At 49.7% G+C, this 20,065-nt stretch overlaps 1 protein-coding gene across 5 annotated transcripts; it reads left to right on the top strand.

Moving 5' to 3' along the window:
• The first annotated feature begins 6,066 nt into the window (after nt 1-6,066).
• On the top strand, nt 6,067-19,703 carry PMM1 (phosphomannomutase 1). 5 transcript variants are annotated; one of them, XM_043490673.1, is made up of 10 exons: nt 6,093-6,223; nt 8,442-8,564; nt 9,768-9,970; nt 10,257-10,374; nt 11,790-11,866; nt 12,177-12,268; nt 13,055-13,154; nt 14,942-15,017; nt 17,668-17,783; nt 18,655-19,703. In XM_043490673.1, the coding sequence occupies exons 3-10, from the start codon at nt 9,914-9,916 to the stop codon at nt 18,775-18,777; spliced, it is 759 nt and encodes a 252-aa protein (XP_043346608.1). In that variant the 5' UTR covers nt 6,093-6,223; nt 8,442-8,564; nt 9,768-9,913; the 3' UTR covers nt 18,778-19,703. The 5 variants fall into 5 exon arrangements, with proteins under 5 accessions (XP_043346610.1, XP_038235409.1, XP_043346608.1 ...); XM_038379515.2 differs by lacking the exon at nt 8,442-8,564 and having other exon boundaries at nt 6,104-6,223; XM_043490675.1 differs by lacking the exons at nt 8,442-8,564; nt 9,768-9,970; nt 18,655-19,703 and adding an exon at nt 16,051-16,138 and having other exon boundaries at nt 6,067-6,223.
• The last annotated feature ends 362 nt before the right edge of the window (nt 19,704-20,065 follow it).

The raw sequence follows: 20,065 nt of genomic DNA, 5'->3' as shown, positions 1-20,065 counted from the left end.
TATTGTTTTCCTCTTTGCAGATGACCTTTAATTACAGAGAGACAAACCTTAAATCCCAACAGATAAAGTTGGCAAACAACCTGGTTTCAGGATTCTAAATATGAATGCTTCCATCTAAATTCCTCCATGGCTGTTAGGAGAAGGCCACATCAGTGCAAAGCTAGATTCTTCTAGAACTTGCCAGACATGCGCTCATCTTCACTACCAAAACACACCCACCGTTTGGGGTTTTTTAATATAATAAGATAACTCAGTTGTTATCTTGCTGTAAAATCCCAGTGGAGACAAGGGACAGGCAGTTTTCACCACGATGTAACTAGGGAAGGTCAACACTATACCCCTCCACCCACTTGAGCTTGCCTAGCTACACTGCAGGTAGAACTACAGAGCCATGTCTCCACTAGGATTTTACACTAAGATAGCTCATGTGCATTAGTTATCTAACCCACTGGGTGAAGCTAATCAGGAACAAGGCATTCTTATTCTGGAATAACAGTAAAAAGAAAAGGAGTACTTGTGGCACCTTATTGACTAACAAATTTATTTGAGCATAAGCTTTCGTGAGCTACAGCTCATTTCATCGGATGCATCGATGAAATGAGCTGTAGCTCACGAAAGCTTATGCTCAAATAGATTTGTTAGTCAATAAGGTGCCACAAGTACTCCTTTTCTTTTTGCGAATACAGACTAACACGGCTGCTACTCTGAAACCTGGAATAACAGTGTTCACACAGAAAGTTAATCAGTAATAACTCCATGTGTAAACAAGCCCATAGTTAGGGCATGTTCTCTGATCTACATAAACATTCAGCCACCTAACTGTATGCCAGCCACACTAAACACAGCTTTCTAGTGTACCTGGGGATCACATCCTATAGCTAAACCCATATTTCCAGCCTAGTAGAACACGATTGTTATAAGCAGGCTATGGCACAAGTAGAACAGAGAGAACCCAGTAGACCAAACATAAATTAATGTGAGAGCACCAAAGTCTGGGGAAATACAGTAAATGACCCAATCCCCTGCAACTCCACTCCCCAGCATTTGGAACAGAGGAGTCCTGCTCACATCTGTTACCTAGTATGCAGTCCAGCTTTACCAGTCAGAGCAAATGGACAGTAGAGTAGAATAGACTCCTCCAAGGGAGGGATTAAAAGATCAGAGATTAAAGCACACAAAGACATTAATGGGGATGATGTAGGGAGGGGCTCTTAGAAAAGCAAAGGGGGGGTGGAAATCAGATGGAGAGTGTCACATTCTATACTAAAAAGAAAAAGGAGTACTTGTGTCACTTTAGAGATTAACCAATTTATGAGAGCATAAGCTTTCGTGAGCTACATGATGAAGTGAGCTGTAGCTCACGAAAGCTTATGCTCTCATGAATTTGTTAGTCTCTAAGATGCCACAAGTACTCCTTTTCTTTTTGCAAATACAGACTAACAGGCTGCTACTCTGAAACCTGACATTCTATACTGAAGCCTATCCTACCCATATACCTTCCCAGCTCATTCCAGTCCCACCTGGATTATTCCAGTACCACCAAAGTGATAAGCAAATAACCCAGACCAAACTCACCTTTCAGAATCTGACCTCCTGCTCCTCAGGAGAGAACAGTAGCTGTGGCGCAGGGTAAACTGAGGGAGAACAAAGCCCATGCACACACATCTTGCACGAGCCAAGACCTTCTGTATGAAGATGGTGGATGTGTCTCTGTTTCCTTGGATACAGAGCAGCCCAGGGACCCCAAGTCCCTCATTAGTCAGAAGTACAGGATGGTTGATGAAGTGCATTCGAAAGCACCTGAGATTCATTGTCTCTTGGTTGCTAATTACCAAGGTTCTGTCTTCTTTAGTAAAGGGGCATGGTCAGACTTTCAGTGTTATTGGGATTCTCCCACTAAGAGTAAAGCTTGTGTGTCTGGGAACCAGCCCTTTCTCCTGGGCTGGTCCAAGACAGTGGAATAAACTCCCTTAGGAACTAAGGACCATCACAAGCCTCTGTATCTTCTGCTCCAAGTGACCAGTCTGTTTCTTTGACCTGCTTTCTCTAACATAAACACATAGCAGCAGGTATATAGAGATCAAAACGAAACCTACCAAAAACAAGACACTCCACTATACATGCTTTTCCTGCTGGGAAGAGGATAAGAGAACAAACAACACGACAGATGTGTAGTCACATTTCTTAACGCATGACTGGCAGGCACTCTGATACAAGCACAGTATAAGAACCTCAACAGAAAGTTCCATGTATGTTCATACCACTTATTTGTATTGCATTAGCACCTAGGACTCACAGTCCTGAAGCATGACCCCCCTGTGCTAGGTGCTGAACATACACAGAACAAAAAAGATAGACCCGCCCCCCAAAGAGATTTCCAGACCCTCCCACATTTAGCCACTTGCAATAATTGCCTCTTCGAAAAGGTGCTCTAGAATCCTCTGCACCAGAGATGCTATGGGAATTGGCACAACAGCTTATGAATGATCTCTGGCAGATGGGGAGGAGTGGTAGAAACTCATGGAGCAAATCTCCACTGAAGTGGACCGCTGCACCCTAGTAATAGTCACCTTGGTTACATTAGGGATACTGCCGCCTGCTGTGTGATAAGGTTATATCTTTTGTATGACCAGGCCAGCTGATAACCCAGGAAATAGAGACAAGTCTTTTACCAGCACTTCTGTGGGTCACAGTGTTAACACACAGTATCAGAAAAAAACAAAATCTTTGACAAAAATGGAGCAAGTGATGTCACCTGAATCCCTCAATCTGGCAGAGAACAGGAAGAAATGGTTGCAGATTTTACTGAAAGCAATAAATATTGAAGAGAAACCAGACAGGGTGAAATGTGGTGGGTCCAGAGATGTTGAAGCCCAACAGCACATTCCAATGAGAGCAAGAGAGCAAATATTCCGAAATGTCAAGAACACTGTGATCCATATAAGAATGCAATTTGGGAAAGATATATTCTTTACAAGAAGCTGGGGGTGAGGTGAGACTATTGACCATTATGTACAGGCCTGCATAATAATGCTAAATCACATGAACTCCAGATGGACCAAATTATTTGTGGTATAACTGATAGCCAGGTCAAAGCAATATAACTGGAAGAAATAGACTTGACTTTGCAAAGAAGAGTTGACACTGAAAATTGTAAAAAGAAAAGGAGTACTTGTGGCACCTTAGAGACTAACAAATTTATTAGAGCATAAGCTTTCGTGAGCTACAGCTCACTTCATCGGATGCATTTGGTGGAAAAAACAGAGGAGAGAGTGAGCTGTAGCTCACGAAAGCTTATGCTCTAATAAATTTGTTAGTCTCTAAGGTGCCACAAGTACTCCTTTTCTTTTTGCGAATACAGACTAACACGGCTGCTACTCTGAAACTGAAAATTGTGTTTCCCAAGTGAAAGCGTTTGTTAACATGTTAGCTAATTTGCCGAGTCTAGGCATGGCTTGAGCCAGCACTCAAGAGTGGGGCAGAGCAGTCTTCTTGGGCATCCACTGCTTCTGTTACAGTGGTTGAGGTAGAAGAAAGACCCCATCCAATAACGATGAGCTACCCCACAGACACATCACCTGCAGTTCCCTTGGCAATGCCAGTCCACATGCTGTTCCCTAACCCCATGCACCTCATTAGCAGCAAAGGCCAACACAGACACACAACAACCATGCTTTGTGAACACCACTGGCTCCCCATTCATTTCAGAGCATAGTGTAAAGTCCTGATCCTAATCTACAAGGCACTGAACATATTTGGATATAGTTAGTGCAGAGAATGCCTTATCTTGCGCAATCCTTCAAATCAGCTACATTCCACAAGGCTATTATTGATGAGAAAGGATGACCTTGTGGTTTAGGCAGTACATAAACACTCAGGAGCTCTAGGTTCAATTCCCAGATTTGCCACAGATTTCCTGTGTGATCTTAAGCAAGTCACTTAATCCATTTATGCCTCAGTTTCCCAACTGTTCAATGGGGCTAGTGCTCCCCTACCTCATGGGGTGTTCTGAGGAATGCTCATTAATTATTGTGAGGTTCTCAGCTCCTATTGTGACAGCCCTGTGTAAGTACCTGTATAGATGGATAACCCAGACACTGGGAACAGAGCATTGTTAGTGGCAGAGCCCCAGCTGCAGATCTCTGTCAGAGACCAGACTGAAGCCAAACCCAGGTGTTGTGCTGATCAAACCATGCCTTTTCCATAAAGCCTTCCTCAGAAATGATACTATCCAATCAAACACACAGTCATGCTCCTCTGTCCCAGAGGAATTGGGAGAGACAAAACACCTTTTGTTCAGGGTTTTGGTGTGACACATAGATACCATGATGATAGGTGTTACATCAAACCCCAGAAGTGGTGAGATTGGGTAGCTTTTTAAGACTGATCCTTGATTTACTTTCCTCACTGATGGAGCTGTTTGGCTGTAAAGCCCAAAGCTGATTACCTCAGGCTCATCACAGCATCCACAGCAGCTGCTGTCTTGCACGGTTTACAAATGCAATTAATTTAACTGTAATTGGAATAAGGGATTGGTCATCCCTACCTCATTATTTTCCAGCCTCCATGATCATCATAAGATTAGATTCCTCTTTCCAACAACCCCCCAGTCCCAAGGTGTCATAAATATAAAGGGAAGGGTAACCACCTTTCTGTATACAGTGCTATAAAATCCCTCCTAGCCAGAGGCAACATCCTGTTACCTGTAAATGGTTAAGATGCTCAGCTAACCTGGCTAGCACCTGACCCAAAGGACCAATAAGGGAACAAGATACTTTCAAATCTTGGGGAGGGAAGGCTTTTGTTTGTGGGGTTGTTCTCTCTTGGGACTGAGAGAGGCCAGACAGAAATCCATCTTCTCCAACCCGTGTCTCCAATATTGCAACCAGTATAGCTAAACCAGGCAAGGCAGATTAGTTTATCTTTTGTTTGTGTGAATTTTCCCTGTGTTAAGAGGGAGGTTTATTCCTGTTTTCTGTAACTTTAAGGCTTTGCCCAGAGGGGGATCCTCTTTGTTTTGAATCTGAATATCCTGTAAAGTATTTTCCATCCTGATTTTACAGAGATGATTTTGACCTTTTTTTAAAAAAAAAACAAGCAAACCTTCTTTTAAGAACCTGACTGATTTTTTCCATTGTTCCAAGATCCAGGGGTTTGGGTCTTTGATTTTGTAACAAATTGGTTAGGATATCATTCTCAAGCCTCCCCAGGAATGGGGATGTGTAGGGCTTGGTGGGATATTTTGGGGGAAGATGTCTCCAAGTGGTCTCTTTCCCTGTTCTTTGTTTAAAAGGCTTGGTGGTGGCAGCATACTGTTCAAGGACAAGGCAAAGTTTGTACCATGGGGAAGTTTTTAACCTAAGCTGGTAAGAATAAGGAACCATGACGAGGGTATGTGAGAACTGTAGCCACAGGCTAGGGGTGACCTTAAACGTAACTACCTCTTGTCCAGCCTCTGATACTGTCCCCTGGGGTACTTTGCAGAAAGGGTCAAAAATAATACTGATGTCTAGTCTAACAGTCCCTCTCATGGTAAAAACAGGTTGTAAAATCTGCTGCTCTGTGAAAGCAGTTGCTGAGAAAGACTTTGAATAACCGTGGGGGGAGGGGGAAGAGAGAAACTCGGGCACCTTCGTTTTCATTCACTGCCCCAAAGCTTGTGCAGCGTTGCTGTGGGCTGTTCATCAGCCGCTGCGCTCCACCCCAGACGCGGCGGCACTTTAGGGGTGGGCGAGCCAAATTCTGCCCTCATTTTCTCCTGCCTATTTTCGGCTGCGTCGCGATCGAGGCTAAAACACCTCCCATGGTCTCTGAGACGCTGGGGGAGCTTTCGGCTCGGCAGGCGGGAGGCTCTGGCAGCCCTTATCATCCCTCCTCCCCGAGGGCCCCCTCGCCGGGCCGGGCGCGATCAACTCGTCCCGCGCCCCTGGGGGCCGTCCTGCACGGGCAGGGGGGTTGCTACCTGCCTGGGGCTGCAGGGAGCGGGCCGGGGTGTACGTGTCGCCAGCCCTGTGCTTCCCCCCCCCCCGCCCCTCACCCGGATCCCGCCCGTGCGCCGCGATTGGCCCGGACGGGGCGACGCCTCCCGCCCTCTCTCCCTTGCGCGCCTTCCGCAGCCTGGGGCTCGGCCGGCGCCGCAGCGATGGCTGGCACCGAGCCGCCGAGCCGGGAGCGCGTCCTCTGCCTCTTCGACGTGGACGGGACGCTCACGCCGGCTCGCCAGGTACCCGCCCGTGGGCCCCTCCTTGAGCATCGCGGGCAGGGCAATGAGAGGAGCCGGCCGGGGAGGTGTCCGCGGGTGCGGAGCGCGCAGCGGGCTCGGGAGCGGAGTCCCTGCCCGTCTGCCCCGCGCAGAGGCGCCCTGTGGCCCCGCTGGGAGCCTGTCGGGTCTAGCGCGGTGGGGAGCCCGGCCTCCCAGCCCCTGCTGCCCTCCGCTGAGGAAGCGGCCTCCTGCGGCATCTCTTCTGGGGCTGTTTCTCCCTCCTGGGCAACAGGTCGCCTAAGCCCCGCCTGGCGGCGGGTGGCGAGATGGAGTCGGACCTCCCCAGCCAGTGCTGCCCCCAGCACGCCTGCTGCGCCCTGTTGGAAGCCAAGCGTGCAAGCTCAGGGCCTTGTTCTAGCAGGTCTGGAGCCCTACTCTGCCTTTCTGTGAAATACCCTGTGGGTGGAAGGAGGAGACCGTGCAAGGTCACGTAACCATTGAGCACCAGGGATTCTCTTTGCCTTGGCCCTTTGGATTTAACTGTAGCTCTTCTGTGTTGTAGAGTGATTTAACAGGGGGAGAACATGTATTGCTTCTAAAAGTGAGGGGCAGATGGTCCTGGGAAGGGGCTGACACACTATGGGCAAGGGCTGGACAAGCTTCCTCTCATGCCGCTCTACGAACGCACCACTCTGACCTGCAGCAGCCACTGCTATTTCACTCCTGATCCCATAGCTCTGCTAATGCCCTCCCGCCGCTGTTCCTGTCCTAGACTGACATGCATAGCTCTGCCGGTGCACTCACTCCTGCCCTGCTACAACCTTTGCTGTCCCTGCTACAACCTTTGCTATCCCTGCATCCTCCCCCACTGTTCTTCCAATGCACCGTGATCCCAACATGCCGCACTCCCTGCTATTCCCATCCCAGGCCTCCCCCCAAGCAGAGGTTTCTCAAAGGTGCCAATTCAGTATGCTCATATTGTGCTGCAAACTGATGTGTCTCAGCCTTACCTTAAACCAAAAAGCTCCTTTCATAGGCAATCACCCCAAGGTGTCAGCCCAGCTGGCTGGATGCACAGACCACAGGTTATGTTTGATTAAGGAGATCTGGCCACCTTTCTAGTAACCTGCACACTTGCCCCTCCCACAGCCCACATAGGGGCACCTTTTTGTTTTATCTGGGACAAGATCTTTACATCACTTAGAGACAAGAACGGGCTAGATGACAGGGTCTAACAGCCTCTTAGGGGCTGGGTATGTCTACACTGCACTTAAACACCTTGGGCTGGTTTATGCCAACTGCCTCAGACTCGCAGGGCTCCAGCTAAGGGGCTGTTTAAGTTGCAGTGTAGACATTCAGACTGCCCAAGCTCTGGGACCTTACCACTTTCTCTAGCACAAACATCTACACTGCAATTAAACAGACCCTTCACCCAAACCTCTTGAGCCCAAGTCAGTTTGCACCGGCCAGCTACAGGTTTTTAATTGCAGCATAGACATATATTTTGGGGTTAAATCTCCTCCCTGCATCCTAGTTGTTTTGGCTTTTGGGGAAATAGAAAAAATCTCTGATTAATATGTCAAAGTTCCTTTAAATTGCTGCCTGCCGTATGTTTGTTATGCAATAACCATTTTACAGCATCTGCTTGGTATTAGAAGCAGGGAAAGGGGAGAGGCCTGCTTTCTCCTCACAGCCTGCGAAAGATGCTGGAGCCTTGCAAGGAACGAGAGCAGGTCTGGTGGGCCTAGCTGGTGAAGCCTAGAAGCATCTGGCTTTTCCAGCGTAATCCCACCTGTACTCCACATTCCTTCGTTCTTTGGCACTCCAGGATGAAGTTCTGCCCCTGGCCCTGCATCCACGTATAAACTGTTCTGAGCCCCACTGTAGTGAAGGCCTCTTGCCCACACACAGACTAACCCCACATGCCTCTTCTTTTACTGCGACCTTGTCCGCTATGGTACTGAGTTTACTCATCTGTCTGTTATGGCCTTGTCTACAATAGAGGGACTTACCAGACCAAGATCTGTGTGGCCCCCTTGCATGCTTGTAAAACTTGTTTGGCCCACAACACGTAAGTGCTCTCAATGGCTTACCTGTGAGCCAAATGCATTTGAATTAGACTTATGGTGCGTGAGCCCAACATAACGGGGCCTGTGATGAGAACCTCTAACTGTTTACCCAATAGAAATGACTTGCTTTAAACAGGGCACAATATTGGATTTACCCTGAATCATTTCAGCCTGCATTGGACAGCACCAGAACAGACCACACAGTCCTCTCCCTACTAACCCACAGTCCACTGGTGACCTTTTGAGATCTCCCAGAATCCACTGCTGCTGGCAGCTGAGCTGGGAACTGTGGGGTAGGTACCCAGAAGACACTGCAGGGGAAGTAGCTTAGAACAGCACTAGTGTGGATACAATGCCAAATGGACATGTTGCAATGTTTGTGTCTAGACCAGCATCATCCCACCAGCTCAGTTCTCTAGTGGAGACATGACCTATAGGTACAAACCATTAACACTTCCCTACCTTGCAGATGGATTGTGAGGCTAGAATCATGTTTATCAGGCTCTGGCTGTATGGGAGGGCAAAGTATCCATGTGATTAACTACACCGACCTTTAAAGCTAGTTATTCTGTAGGGGGTGATGCAGGAGAACACAAGTCCCCAGGCCAAGGGAAGGGGGAGGAGGGGAGGCGCTGTTGCTGGGTGCAGTCAGCCCTCCAGCCTTAGCAAATTACCTTTATCTAGAGAAGATAAACAGCAGGGTGGTGGCAGAGTCTGCTCCTGGCAGACACATGTTGTCCAGCCCTGCGATAGTGGGATGCCTCTCCTCTCCTGTCTCGGCATGGCTTGTGACTATTCTGGCCAGACCTGCAGGGAGCAGGGGGAAGTTAAAGGCTTGGTGCGACTTGTGCTGCTTCAGCTGGCGTTCTGTTAATGGGATTAGGCAGTAATGGGGCAGCCCTTCAGTGGGAGGGGAAGGGAGCAAGAGCAGGCCCCTGAGTGCCGCCTTCGTTATGGCCGCTGCTGTCACTGCTTCATCTCCAGCTCCTTCACATCCCATGAAGTGAGCCGTAGCTCACGAAAGCTTATGCGCAAATAAATTTGTTAGTCTCTAAGGTGCCACAAGTCCTCCTTTCCTTTTTTAGTGAATTCTGTGATGCAGTTTGGTTTGTCCCTGTGGGGAGCCAGCCCTTAGGACACTTCTCTGCCTGGTTCCCAAATGTTCTGGGTAGGATCTCTCCCATTTGTGAGGGATTATTGATGTATAGGCACCTCCCACCCCCTTAGTTAAATACAGAAAAGTGCGTATATTACCACTTTGTGTGTCAGGGCGAGGGGAAAGACATGGAGCAACAGGACATGCGGGAATGGGGTGCCAATTTACTAATTCCTCAAATGGAGGGGGGATACATACATGCACTCCTTTCCTTGTTTGTCTCTTCCCCCTCCACCAGTCCTTTGCTGTTTCTTTCCTCCATATCATTTTTCCACCCCTCCTAGTGTATTTTTTCCTCCATGCCCTGGTGGTACCCCCTTCCTGTTCCCATTCCCCCCAGATGACTGTGTGCTGCTGGGCTTGGGAAGATGACAGCACCCCTTCCTATCGCCGTGGGACTAGGCCTCACATGCTGCCAAGGCTGAGCTGAATGCCGCAGAAGCAGAGAAGAGAAGTGTGGGTTCATGGGATGCTGCCTGCAGCTCCATGTGTGAGCAGCTCCCACAGCCCACTCACAGAGGCTGCTGTGAGAGCAGAGAGAAGGCAGGTGGTTTTCAAAGAACCCCTTGCCACTTTATTCAGAGCCATGGAAGCCCATCTGCAGGGGGAGGGGATGATGGCCAGATCTGGGGTCATGCAGCTATTCACAATTCCAGTGCACCTGCCTCCCTGGACTAAAGTGGTGCTCACCAGGCAGGGAAACACTGTTAAAGACTAGTCACTACTGGCTGGGAACGGCCTTCGTTGGAGACCCTGCTGTAAGTGGGGCCAGAGCTTGTCCATTACTCTGGCTGTATTCTGACCTGCCCTCTCGCTCCTGCCCCTCTAGAAAATTGATCCCGAAGTGGACAAGTTCCTTCAGGAGCTGCGTGAGAGAGTCCAGATCGGCGTGGTGGGAGGCTCTGACTACTCCAAGATAGCTGAGCAGCTGGGGGAAGGGGATGAAGGTGAGACACTTCCCCCTACCCCAGATCAGGGGAGTGTGGGAAGAGGTGGGGGAAACAGAAGGTGGAGAGAGAGAGGCTACTCTCCTTTGCAGGGAGGGAGGTAGTTTGGCTTGTCTGCTCTTAGTAATTACATGCAGCTATAGACACCTGAACACTGAGTTTGATTCCACCCACAGAGAGGATAAAATCATACCCACAGAGAGCGCTTGCACTGCTACCATTGCCACTCGTGCTACTGAGCTCAGAGAGTCTCCCCCAGGCAGCCACTCTTGCTAGAAGCGTAGCGCTTGTACCTAAGGGCCTGCTCCTGCTCCCATTGAAGTTACTGGAACGAACAGAAATTTTGCCATTGAGAGCAGGAGCAGCTCAGCTAACAACCAGAACTGTGGCTATCCACGTCAGCAGAGCTGACCTCTGTAACAGAGCAGAGGTGCACATGTAACCCACCGTATTTGTGTGTGTCTCCTTCTGGGCCAGCCCATGAGTAGTCTTCAACTCCAGCAGTTGCAGCAGGTGCTTTTAGCTGTCATGGGCCTGCAAAGAGCATGGGAGGATAGAAAGAGGCCCATTTAGAGTTTACCTTCTCTTCCCTACCTCCAGGAGCAATATAGTCCTACCATCTCCAGGTTTGATCAGCTGTCACCTCCATTAGTTCCATAGCCCATTGACAGTCCGAGTAAATGGAAAGGGAATGTGCACAAACTCTCTCCTATGCTTGGACATGCTCTGTTTTGAAGGTCTGAAGGTCCTGAACAGCAGTGGGAGATTGGGCAGATTAGATGAGAAGGAACGACTGGTGAAGTGACAGCTGTCCTCTCCTCTCACTTTCCTTTTTCCTCTTTTCTAATATCAGTATAACATCTACAGCGGAGTTCTGAAATCCTCTTCCTAGCTCCTTAGCAAAGAGAGGCTGCCTGGTGACACAACTCATGGCTCAAGGGAGCATGAAGTTAATTGCAGAGTCAGCAACAATCTGTTTATTGCTGGAGGAGAAGCTAGGGTTAGATAACCACCAAGTGCATTGCTGTGGGGAGGGTGGGGATGGGGAGGGGTGGAGGCAGGATGGTCTAGGAGAATGAGCACATGGCTGGGAGTCTGACATTCCTGAGCTCTAATCTCAACTCTGCCACTGACTCCCTGCAGGGCCTTGAGTAGCTTGCTTCTGCTGTCTATGCCTTTGTTTCCCCATGTGTAAAATGGGCATAACATCCAGGGAGTTGTGAGGCTCAAGACCCGTTTGCTCAGCCTACGGCCATGGAGTAAAATCTCAAAGAGCTCTGAATCCAGCCAACGTCCACCACTCCGCACTGCTCCGTCGCCGAGTTACGGACCAGGTTGTGCTAATGTTTTTTCTCTTGCCTTCATCTCCCTTCCCCACCCTGCTGTCCCCTGCCCCACACACCCATTCCCCACAGTCATCGACAAGTTTGATTACGTCTTTGCGGAGAATGGCACCGTGCAGTACAAGAATGGGCAGTTGGTCGCCAAACAGGTAGGCCTAGCTTACTTGCTATGTCTCCCACCAAGCCACAGGGGCTCTTTCCCTGTCTCCTCCACCAAGTCTGTCTCCAGTTCCATCATCAACAAATGAAACCAGCCGTATGCCACCATCCAGAGCTCTGCCAGCTCCACTCCCCGCAGTTCCTACCAAAGCCTCCCTACTCCTTCTGTCCAGTCATCACATCATAGTGGGCATCCTGGATGAATTTTGTAGAATAGTTCAGTCCACGTGCTTTGTGGTAAGTTGATGGTAGTCTTGGCTTCATGTGACCTCTAACCTTTTCTTCCCCCTGCTCCCAAAGGCTATCCAGAATCACCTGGGGGAGGAGCTTTTGCAGGAGCTGATCAACTTCTGTCTCAACTACATGGCGCTACTGAAGCTGCCCAAGAAACGGTAATGATCCTCCTGTACCTAGCTGCTGTTCCTGTACCATTCAGGTCCAGGCATTTGGACATCACACTCCCATTTAGAATTGCAGATCCACTGGCTTTGTTCTTGGCCTCATTTCTGTATTTTGATAGCACCTAGAGGCCCTAACCAAGAGCAGAGTCCTACTGTGCTTGGTGTTGCAAACGCACAATTTAAGAGACAGTCCCTGTTCTAAAGAGTTGATCTAAGTAGACGAACCAGGGGATGGAAGAGTGGAAGTATTGTTATTCCCTCCCTACAGATAGGAAACTGGGGCACAAAGACTGACTTGCCCAGGATCTCACACAGTCTATGGCAGAGCTAAGAATTGAACCCACGTCACTTGAGTCCCAGTGCCTTAACCACAAGATCAGCTTTGCTCTTGCATGATCTAAGCTTCCAAAACACTGCTCCCTCCCCCTGAGCTCTGGCCTGGATTGAGTTGACATGTTTCCTTCTCTCTAAAGACACCCTGTCATTCTGGGGCAACTCCCCTCAACTCTGTATCGGCAAAGCTTGGCTGTGATTAATATCCCAGTGATGTGCCTTGGTGTGCTTCTGCAGCAGCAAAAGTGGAGAGTTATTTATTTCTAGGCTTAGAGCGTGAGCACTTGATACCTGAAGCATGAGGATAATCCTGTTGTCATTTTTAGCCTGCCTAGTGTCCCTGCAAACATTCCTTGCATCACGTGTTTTACAGGCACTCCTATTTTAATGGCTCCTTCTCTCTTCCCTTCCCAATTCTTAAAATGGACATCTACACACGCCCAGCGGGACCTTCATAGAATTCCGCAACGGAATGCTGAACATCTCTCCCATTGGCCGAAGCTGCACCCTGGAGGAGCGAATAGAATTCTCCGAGCTGGACAAGGTAACTGGCCAAGATCCACCCTCCCTTCCTCCATGACTGGGCGTTAAGTTGTGGGGCGTTGACTGTTTCTGGCCATGTAATACCACAGCACTCGGGTCTCATCTTATATCCATGTCAATGACTCTGTTGCCTGTGGGCTTGCCTGCATAAGCTCTGGAGGTTGAGGCTGTGATAAGGATGGGAAACCAAAGGAAATATGTAGATGAGATAAGAGAACTGACCTAATCTGCTGCCACTGATCAAGTAGGGGTGCAGGCTCCCTATGCGGAGAAGCTGTCCTAAGAAGAGCCTCTCATTTTCAGTGGTGTTTCTTCAGTGTCATGATTAGAGATGGTCTTAGACCAGAACCTCAAAGCCAGCAGCCCTGAACTTAGGTAGTGAACTTACAGCTCGGGGCCCATCTCCAGTCATAGCGAAGGAGCATTGTCAGCTGACGACATGTCCCATTCCCCAGCCCAAACGGAGCAGGTGTCTCCTCAATGGGCCTTCCAGACCAGGATCAGTCTCCTAAATGGATCTACAGAGCTCTCAGATCCTGGCAAATGCTGGCTGAACCAACCTAGCTGTGATGGCTTCTTTCTCCCCTCCCCAAGGGCAGAAGGGGTCAGACTACGTCAAGACATGAAGGCAGATGAGTGGAGAACCTATGGACTTTGCGTCCTGAACTGGGCCTCTGAACCTCCAAGGGAGAGTAGTGTTGATGGTGAAATGCATCAGCTCTTGGGGTGGGGGGGAGAGCAGGAAGGGGCTTTGGTTTGGGGTTGCTCAACAGCTGACCTGGGGTCCTCTAGGCCAGGGGTGGGCAAACTTTTTGGCCCGAGGGCCACATCTGGGAATGGAAACTGTATGGTGGGCCATGAATGCTCATGAAATTGGGGGTTGGGGCATGGGAGGGGGTGAGCGCTCCAGCTGGGGGTGCAGGTTCTTGGGTGGGGCTGGGAAAGAGGGGTTGGGGATGGAGGAGGGGTGCTCTGGGCTGGGACTGAGGGATTCAGAGGATGGGAGGGGGATCAGGGCCTGGGCAGGGGGTTGGAGCTCAGGGGTGCAGGCTCGAGGTGATGCTTACCTCAAGCAGCTCCCAGAAGCAGCAGCGTGTCCCCCCCCCCTCCAGCTCCTACACGGAGGCGCTGTCCATCTGCTCCTATTGGCCGCAATTCCTGCGCTTGGGGCAGGTATGGCATGCGGAGCCCCCTGGCTGCCCCTATACATAGGAGCCAGAGAGGGGACATGCTGCTGCTTCTGGGAGCCACGCGGAGCAGGGCAAGGCCTTGATCCCGCTCCCCGGCTGGAGCGGGGCAAGCACCGAATCCTGCTCCTCACTGGAAGTTCGAGGGCTGGATGTGGCCGCTGGGCTGTAGTTTGCCCACCCCGGCTCTAGGCTGACATGGCCAAGGCTAATGTGGGCTGGCTATAGCAGTGTGAGACTGATCTGGGGAGGGGAATCAGATATAGGGAGAAATGAAAGTAGCATTAATGCAGAGGCCATTTTGAATCCCCACAGCCCGTGTTGAATGCCTCCCTCGTTTTCCCCCCTCCCTCCCCAACAGTTGTCCTGGGTGCTCAGTACAGGAGACAGAGGAAGGAGGTTGTACTTGCTGCTGGGGTAACAAGGAGATTCTGGCCTGGAAACTGGGATCAGAGCAGAGAAAATAACCTGGTGATGTACAGAGAGAGGCTTGCAAGGCCTGTAGGTAAATCTAGACAATCAATGGAATGAGGCCTATCAAGGATACAGTCATTCAAAATCCTATCCCTATCCCACTGTCCTCCTGTTTATTCATCTGCAGAAAGAGAGGATCCGTGAGAAGTTTGTGGCAGCCCTGCAGAGAGAGTTTGCTGGCAAGGGCCTACGGTTCTCTCGAGGTGAGCAGAGTGCATCACAGCTACTGTGGGGTTTCCCTGTGTGATGAATTTCCTGTCGAGATCTTGGAAGGGAATGATGCTAGGGTGTTGCCTGCTTAAAAGTAGTAGAGCATCTGCTTGAGTGAATGTCAGAGGTGTACTCCCAGTGGAGATCCCTGGGAGGGGTATTGCCCATGTTCATCCCTGCGGAGGGATCTCAAGCCCTGTTTCCTATTTAATGCATGATTATGGTCTGAAAACTGTAGATCTGCTTCCCTGGTATCACTCAGATGTGCTGGCTTTAGTGACACACTAAGTTTTAACTATATTTTACTTCTGTTAGCTGTACTGAGCCAACACAGTTCTAGGACAGAGCTTGAATCTGTTCTGTCTCAAACAACAGCAACAGGATTGCTAACTGCATTCCAACTACAGAGCCAAATTCTACCTTCAGTCCCACCTACGTAACCCCACTGAATCCACTGGTGCAGGAGAGTGGAAGAACCCAGCCTGAGTCTGAGCTCCCAGGTGGTGTTTGCAGGGGTGACTGTTAAGAAAACTGCCTTTACTCCATTTACAAGGAAAAGCTGCATATGGAGTCACTGAGAGGCAATAAATGTGGAACCCAATATGCCATTTTATGCAGTCACTCACTTTAATGGCCAGATTTTCAGGAGTGCTCAGCCCCAAGCCATCCTCATGGAACACAGCAGGAGAGGAGCATTCTTGGGTCTTTCCACTGAAGTAGAATGTCATCAGGCTGGGTGAGTGACTGGGCTGAATTCTTTAAAGCTATTCACCAGGGAAGGTAGGTATGGCTGAAAATGGAAGTCACTCATCAAAAAGAAAGCCCATTACTAAGAGTGTAGCAGGGATGAGTGATGGGGGAAGCGTGGTGGAGGTGGCACATCATTTGCCACCTTATGTGTAATTCAGAATCCCCGAGACTCTGAGCTCGGAGGAACCTGCATCTCTAGGCAGCATCCCCCTTGGTTGCCCCAGTAAAAACATCTCGTGATCCCAGCCAGCATTTACACAGACCATGTCATAGCAGAGAAGGACAAAGGCATTGCAGTCCTGTTCTCCTCCTCAAATGCACATGGAACAAGAACAGAACAATGGTCCTTTCTCCTATGACTTTGGTAAGCTGCCAGCAGTAGGCTAGGATTGTAAGTAAGCACACAAAGATAATGGGAGCTGCGGGGGCTCAGCCCCTCTAAAAATAAGGCATAAAGTGTTGAGCACCCCAAAGTGGAGACACACAAAATTAAGGACTCCTTCTGAAAGGGGTGTGCATAGAGCTGAAAAGTGGCAGAACGCCTCAGGAGTTCCTAGAGCCCAGTCCTCTGCTCACACCACTGATCAACAAGGAGACAGAACTTGGTGTCCTTGAGTGCCATCTGTCGTTCCTTCTGCATTTGATCTTCTAGCCCTGCCAGTACCAGGAGCCTCTCTCGCTGCCCAGCTCTGCTTAGAGACAGAGCACACTGATGATATTTTCCATATCTGAATGCATATGGATGTATTAAAGGGAAGGATTAGGGTAGGGCTCCAGCCTGGAATTTACAGACCTGGGTTCAATTCCTAGTCTGCCCCAGGCTTTCTGTGGGACCTTCAAGCAAGTCACTTAGTGTCTCTGTGCCACAGCTCCTCCCATGTAAAAGGGGAGGCTCGTACTTTTCTCAACACCCCTGTGAGGTCAGGGAGTTACTGTGGGGATGGGGCCATGGAAGTACTGTGGCAGGGGTCTGTCCCAAAGCACACCCCCTCATGGCACAGCATGGCCCTGCAGGCACCCAGCCCTCAGTTCCTTCCTAGTTCTCCCAAGAACATGGTCATAGCCCAGAATACTTGCAGTAACGTTCCCCTTCTTGGGGTTCAGTTAAGACTTTAGGAAATAGTCTCCTTTGGCCCTTTCAGGCCCAAGCCCTTCCCTCTCGGGGTTTCCCATTTCACCCTCCATCTAGGCCTTCAGGTTCGCAGTTCCTCCTCCAGTTAGCTCATTGCTAGGGAGCGTTGTCATTCCCACTGCAGCTTCTGGCCACTCTGGGGAGTTTTTTCCCCAGGTGTCTCGCCCTGGTGTCTCAGTGCCATTCCTCTGGTCAAGGGATTCCACAGCTCCTCCATGGGTTGTGCACAGAGTCAAGTTCCCCAGCCTGCTAGGATCCAGGCCTACTCTACGGAGTCTCTCTTCTTCCACTCTGCTCAGCCAACAGCTGGGTTTTATCCTGGATCAGGAGGTAGCTTCATGACTAACACCTGGCCCCCATTCTCTAGCTTCTCTGCTGCCTCCTTAAACAGCTGTTCTTTAAAGGGGCCATGTCATGAAACAGGGTTGGCTAGCCCCAGATCCCACTACACCTGAAAGGGGACAGACCACTCTGGTACAGTACCCATGGCAGATTCCTCTGGAGCACCACCACCACCAGCCTCACTGGTTCCTGCTTGTGCCCTTGACTGGAATCACAAGGGCCTTGCTGACGCCACCACAGCCCATTGTCATAGAAACAGCAGCTGCTGTCATCCTGATAATGCATTAGAGACTCGATCACCATGGCTGGGCTGGTGCCTGCCTCGACGACAACGTGGACAGACATTTCCCTTTGCCCCAGGGTAGTGAGGTCTGGAATTTACCCCGCACCTGGCCTAACAACCTCCCTTCTGCTGGCAGGTGGTATGATCAGCTTTGATGTCTTCCCTGAGGGCTGGGACAAGCGATACTGCCTCGACATCCTCGACGATGAGAGGTTCGACACCATCCACTTCTTCGGGAACGAGACGACCCCAGTGAGTATACGCGGGGGACATTTCTCTCCTAGGCTGGCAACCTCTCAGAGGAGAAGGCAGGAGTCCTTCCCCAGCTATATGGGACTTTACCTAACTCCCTTTGGAATTGCTGTCAAGCAACACTGCCCTCAAGTGGGGAGGTGGGGGTCTCTCTAGTGCAAATGAGGGCCTGCAACTATACCATAGCAGGCTGCAGTCCCAGCAGAACTTGCGTCTCCAGGGGAAACTGAGTGCTGTAAGAAGTGGTGTTGGGGATTCAGCGGGTGGCTCTCTTCCTTCTGAGTCCTTACTGACCTAGTGGCCCAGCACAAGTCTGGGAAGGGCTATGCTGCTGAAGGTGCCCTGTAACCAATGAGATGTAAACCAAAACCTCGCCCACTTCCACAGAGGCTTTTTCAGTTTAAACAGGAACGGCTCTGCCTGCTCTCTGGAGTCGGTTACAAGATGATCCTTACCTGCTGCAATAAGCTGACTTGGGCATCTCCATCGATGTAGAGGGAGTGGTGTTAGCCAAGCTCCGGCTTGGGTGACTACATTGTGCTGTTCTAAAATTCTCTCATCATTTCAGATGGGTGTGGTATTCTTCACTTCCTGTTCTAAACTGCTCCACAGTGTTGTAGCTGCAGAACAGTGGTGTAAGCAGGGACCTTTCCCACATACTCCATTAGCACAATTCATACAGTGTAGCCTGTTACAAGCTGCCACGTTCTCCTCCAGCTGCAGAGGTGGCTGCATTTCAGTGGCAGATGAATGACCCTTCTACAAAGTCTCCAGTGCATTGTGGGTTGTGCAAGACAAAGCAAGCTATAGCTAGAGAGGGGATTATGGTTGTGATTATTACCCTCCTCCCTATTTTCTTTTTCTCCTACAGGGAGGGAATGATTATGAAATTTACGATGACCCCCGGACAGTAGGACACAGCATCCAGTCTCCCCAGGACACAGTCCGAAGGTGCCGTGAGATCTTTTTTCCAGAGAGAGCTAATGAATCGTGACTCTATTACCCCTTCTCCAGCACCCCGCCTCCCAAGATCCCACATCATGAAAACCACCTTCATTCGAGGCCTCTGTGCAGGGCCCTTTTAAGAAAGATTTCCAGAGCTGGTTGTGAGGGAAGGATTTAAACTGAGGTGGAGGAGGTGATAGGGAGCGGGGTTATTAACCTTCCACTACCCCCAGTTACAGGTGGGCTGTGTGGGACCAGGCTCCTTCCTGCTGCCAGACTCTCTTCCCTTTTCCGGGTGAACGTTCAGTTCTTGGTGGGAGACAGTTCCTGCTCTGTTCATCTGAGGCATTTGTAGGGGCCAATCACAGTCTCACTCTCTCTAAACATATTTGCACAAGGGATGCACTCCTCATCAGTTAGCACCTTTAAATAGGAAGCAGGGTCTAGGACCCCCGCAAGTCAGGTGGTTCTCGGACTGCTTCACACAGCAGACCAATCCTTAAAGGTGAGCTGCAAAGGGTTTTAAAAAATTATCAGGGCTGTAACCCCATGCTCTGGGTGTCCCTAGTCTTTGATTGCCAGAAGCTGGGAGTGGGCGACAGGGGGATGATGGATCACTCAGTGATTACCTGTTCTGTTCATTCCCTCTGAAGCATAGGGCACTGTTGACCATAAGAAGACCTGATAATAGCTAGATGGACCATTGGTCTGATCCATTATGGCTGATCTTATGAGCTTGTACCCTTTTTATTTATAAAAAATATAGAAAAAGGGTGCACTGGATTTCTGTTTTTGTTTACCCTAGAAACATGAGGAAGGTTGTGCCTGATCTCTTATTTTGCTGGAGGACTTGTGGGAGGTCTGTGGGGGGTTATTCTGCCCTTAGCACCTCAGTTGAAGAGGTTAGGAAGTGGAAACTTTAACAAAGACATTTTTTTAACTATTAGGCATTGGAGTTGGGTGGGTATTAAGTTTGTGTAAAAAGAAAAAAAACAAAAACAAAAACCACCAACAAACACCACCTCTGGCAGTTTCAGCAGTCTAAGAGTTATGCCCTTTTCTCTCCCAATTGCTCAAGTCTTCCTGTCTGGAGAAGCTATGAAGTGATGACAACACCAGACACCCTTAGGACTGCCAGCCTAGACAAGAGCTCGATTTCTAGTTCAAAAATCCCCACACTTTAAAAAGCCAACCCAACCCTTTCAAGCGTTCTTTATCCAGCTGGAAACAAAGCACGGAACAGCTCTAATTTGCCGCATTCCCTTTTGCCAGTCACCTTTTAAGGAGGCAAAAAGAACAGGAGGACTTGTGGCACCTTAGAGACTAACAAATTTATT

Source organism: Dermochelys coriacea, chromosome 1 (genome assembly GCF_009764565.3).
Source record: "Dermochelys coriacea isolate rDerCor1 chromosome 1, rDerCor1.pri.v4, whole genome shotgun sequence".
In the NCBI taxonomy this organism is placed as follows: Eukaryota; Metazoa; Chordata; order Testudines; family Dermochelyidae; genus Dermochelys; species Dermochelys coriacea.
Note: the sequence above shows the minus strand (reverse complement) of the source record. Positions and strands in the feature narration are given on the sequence as shown.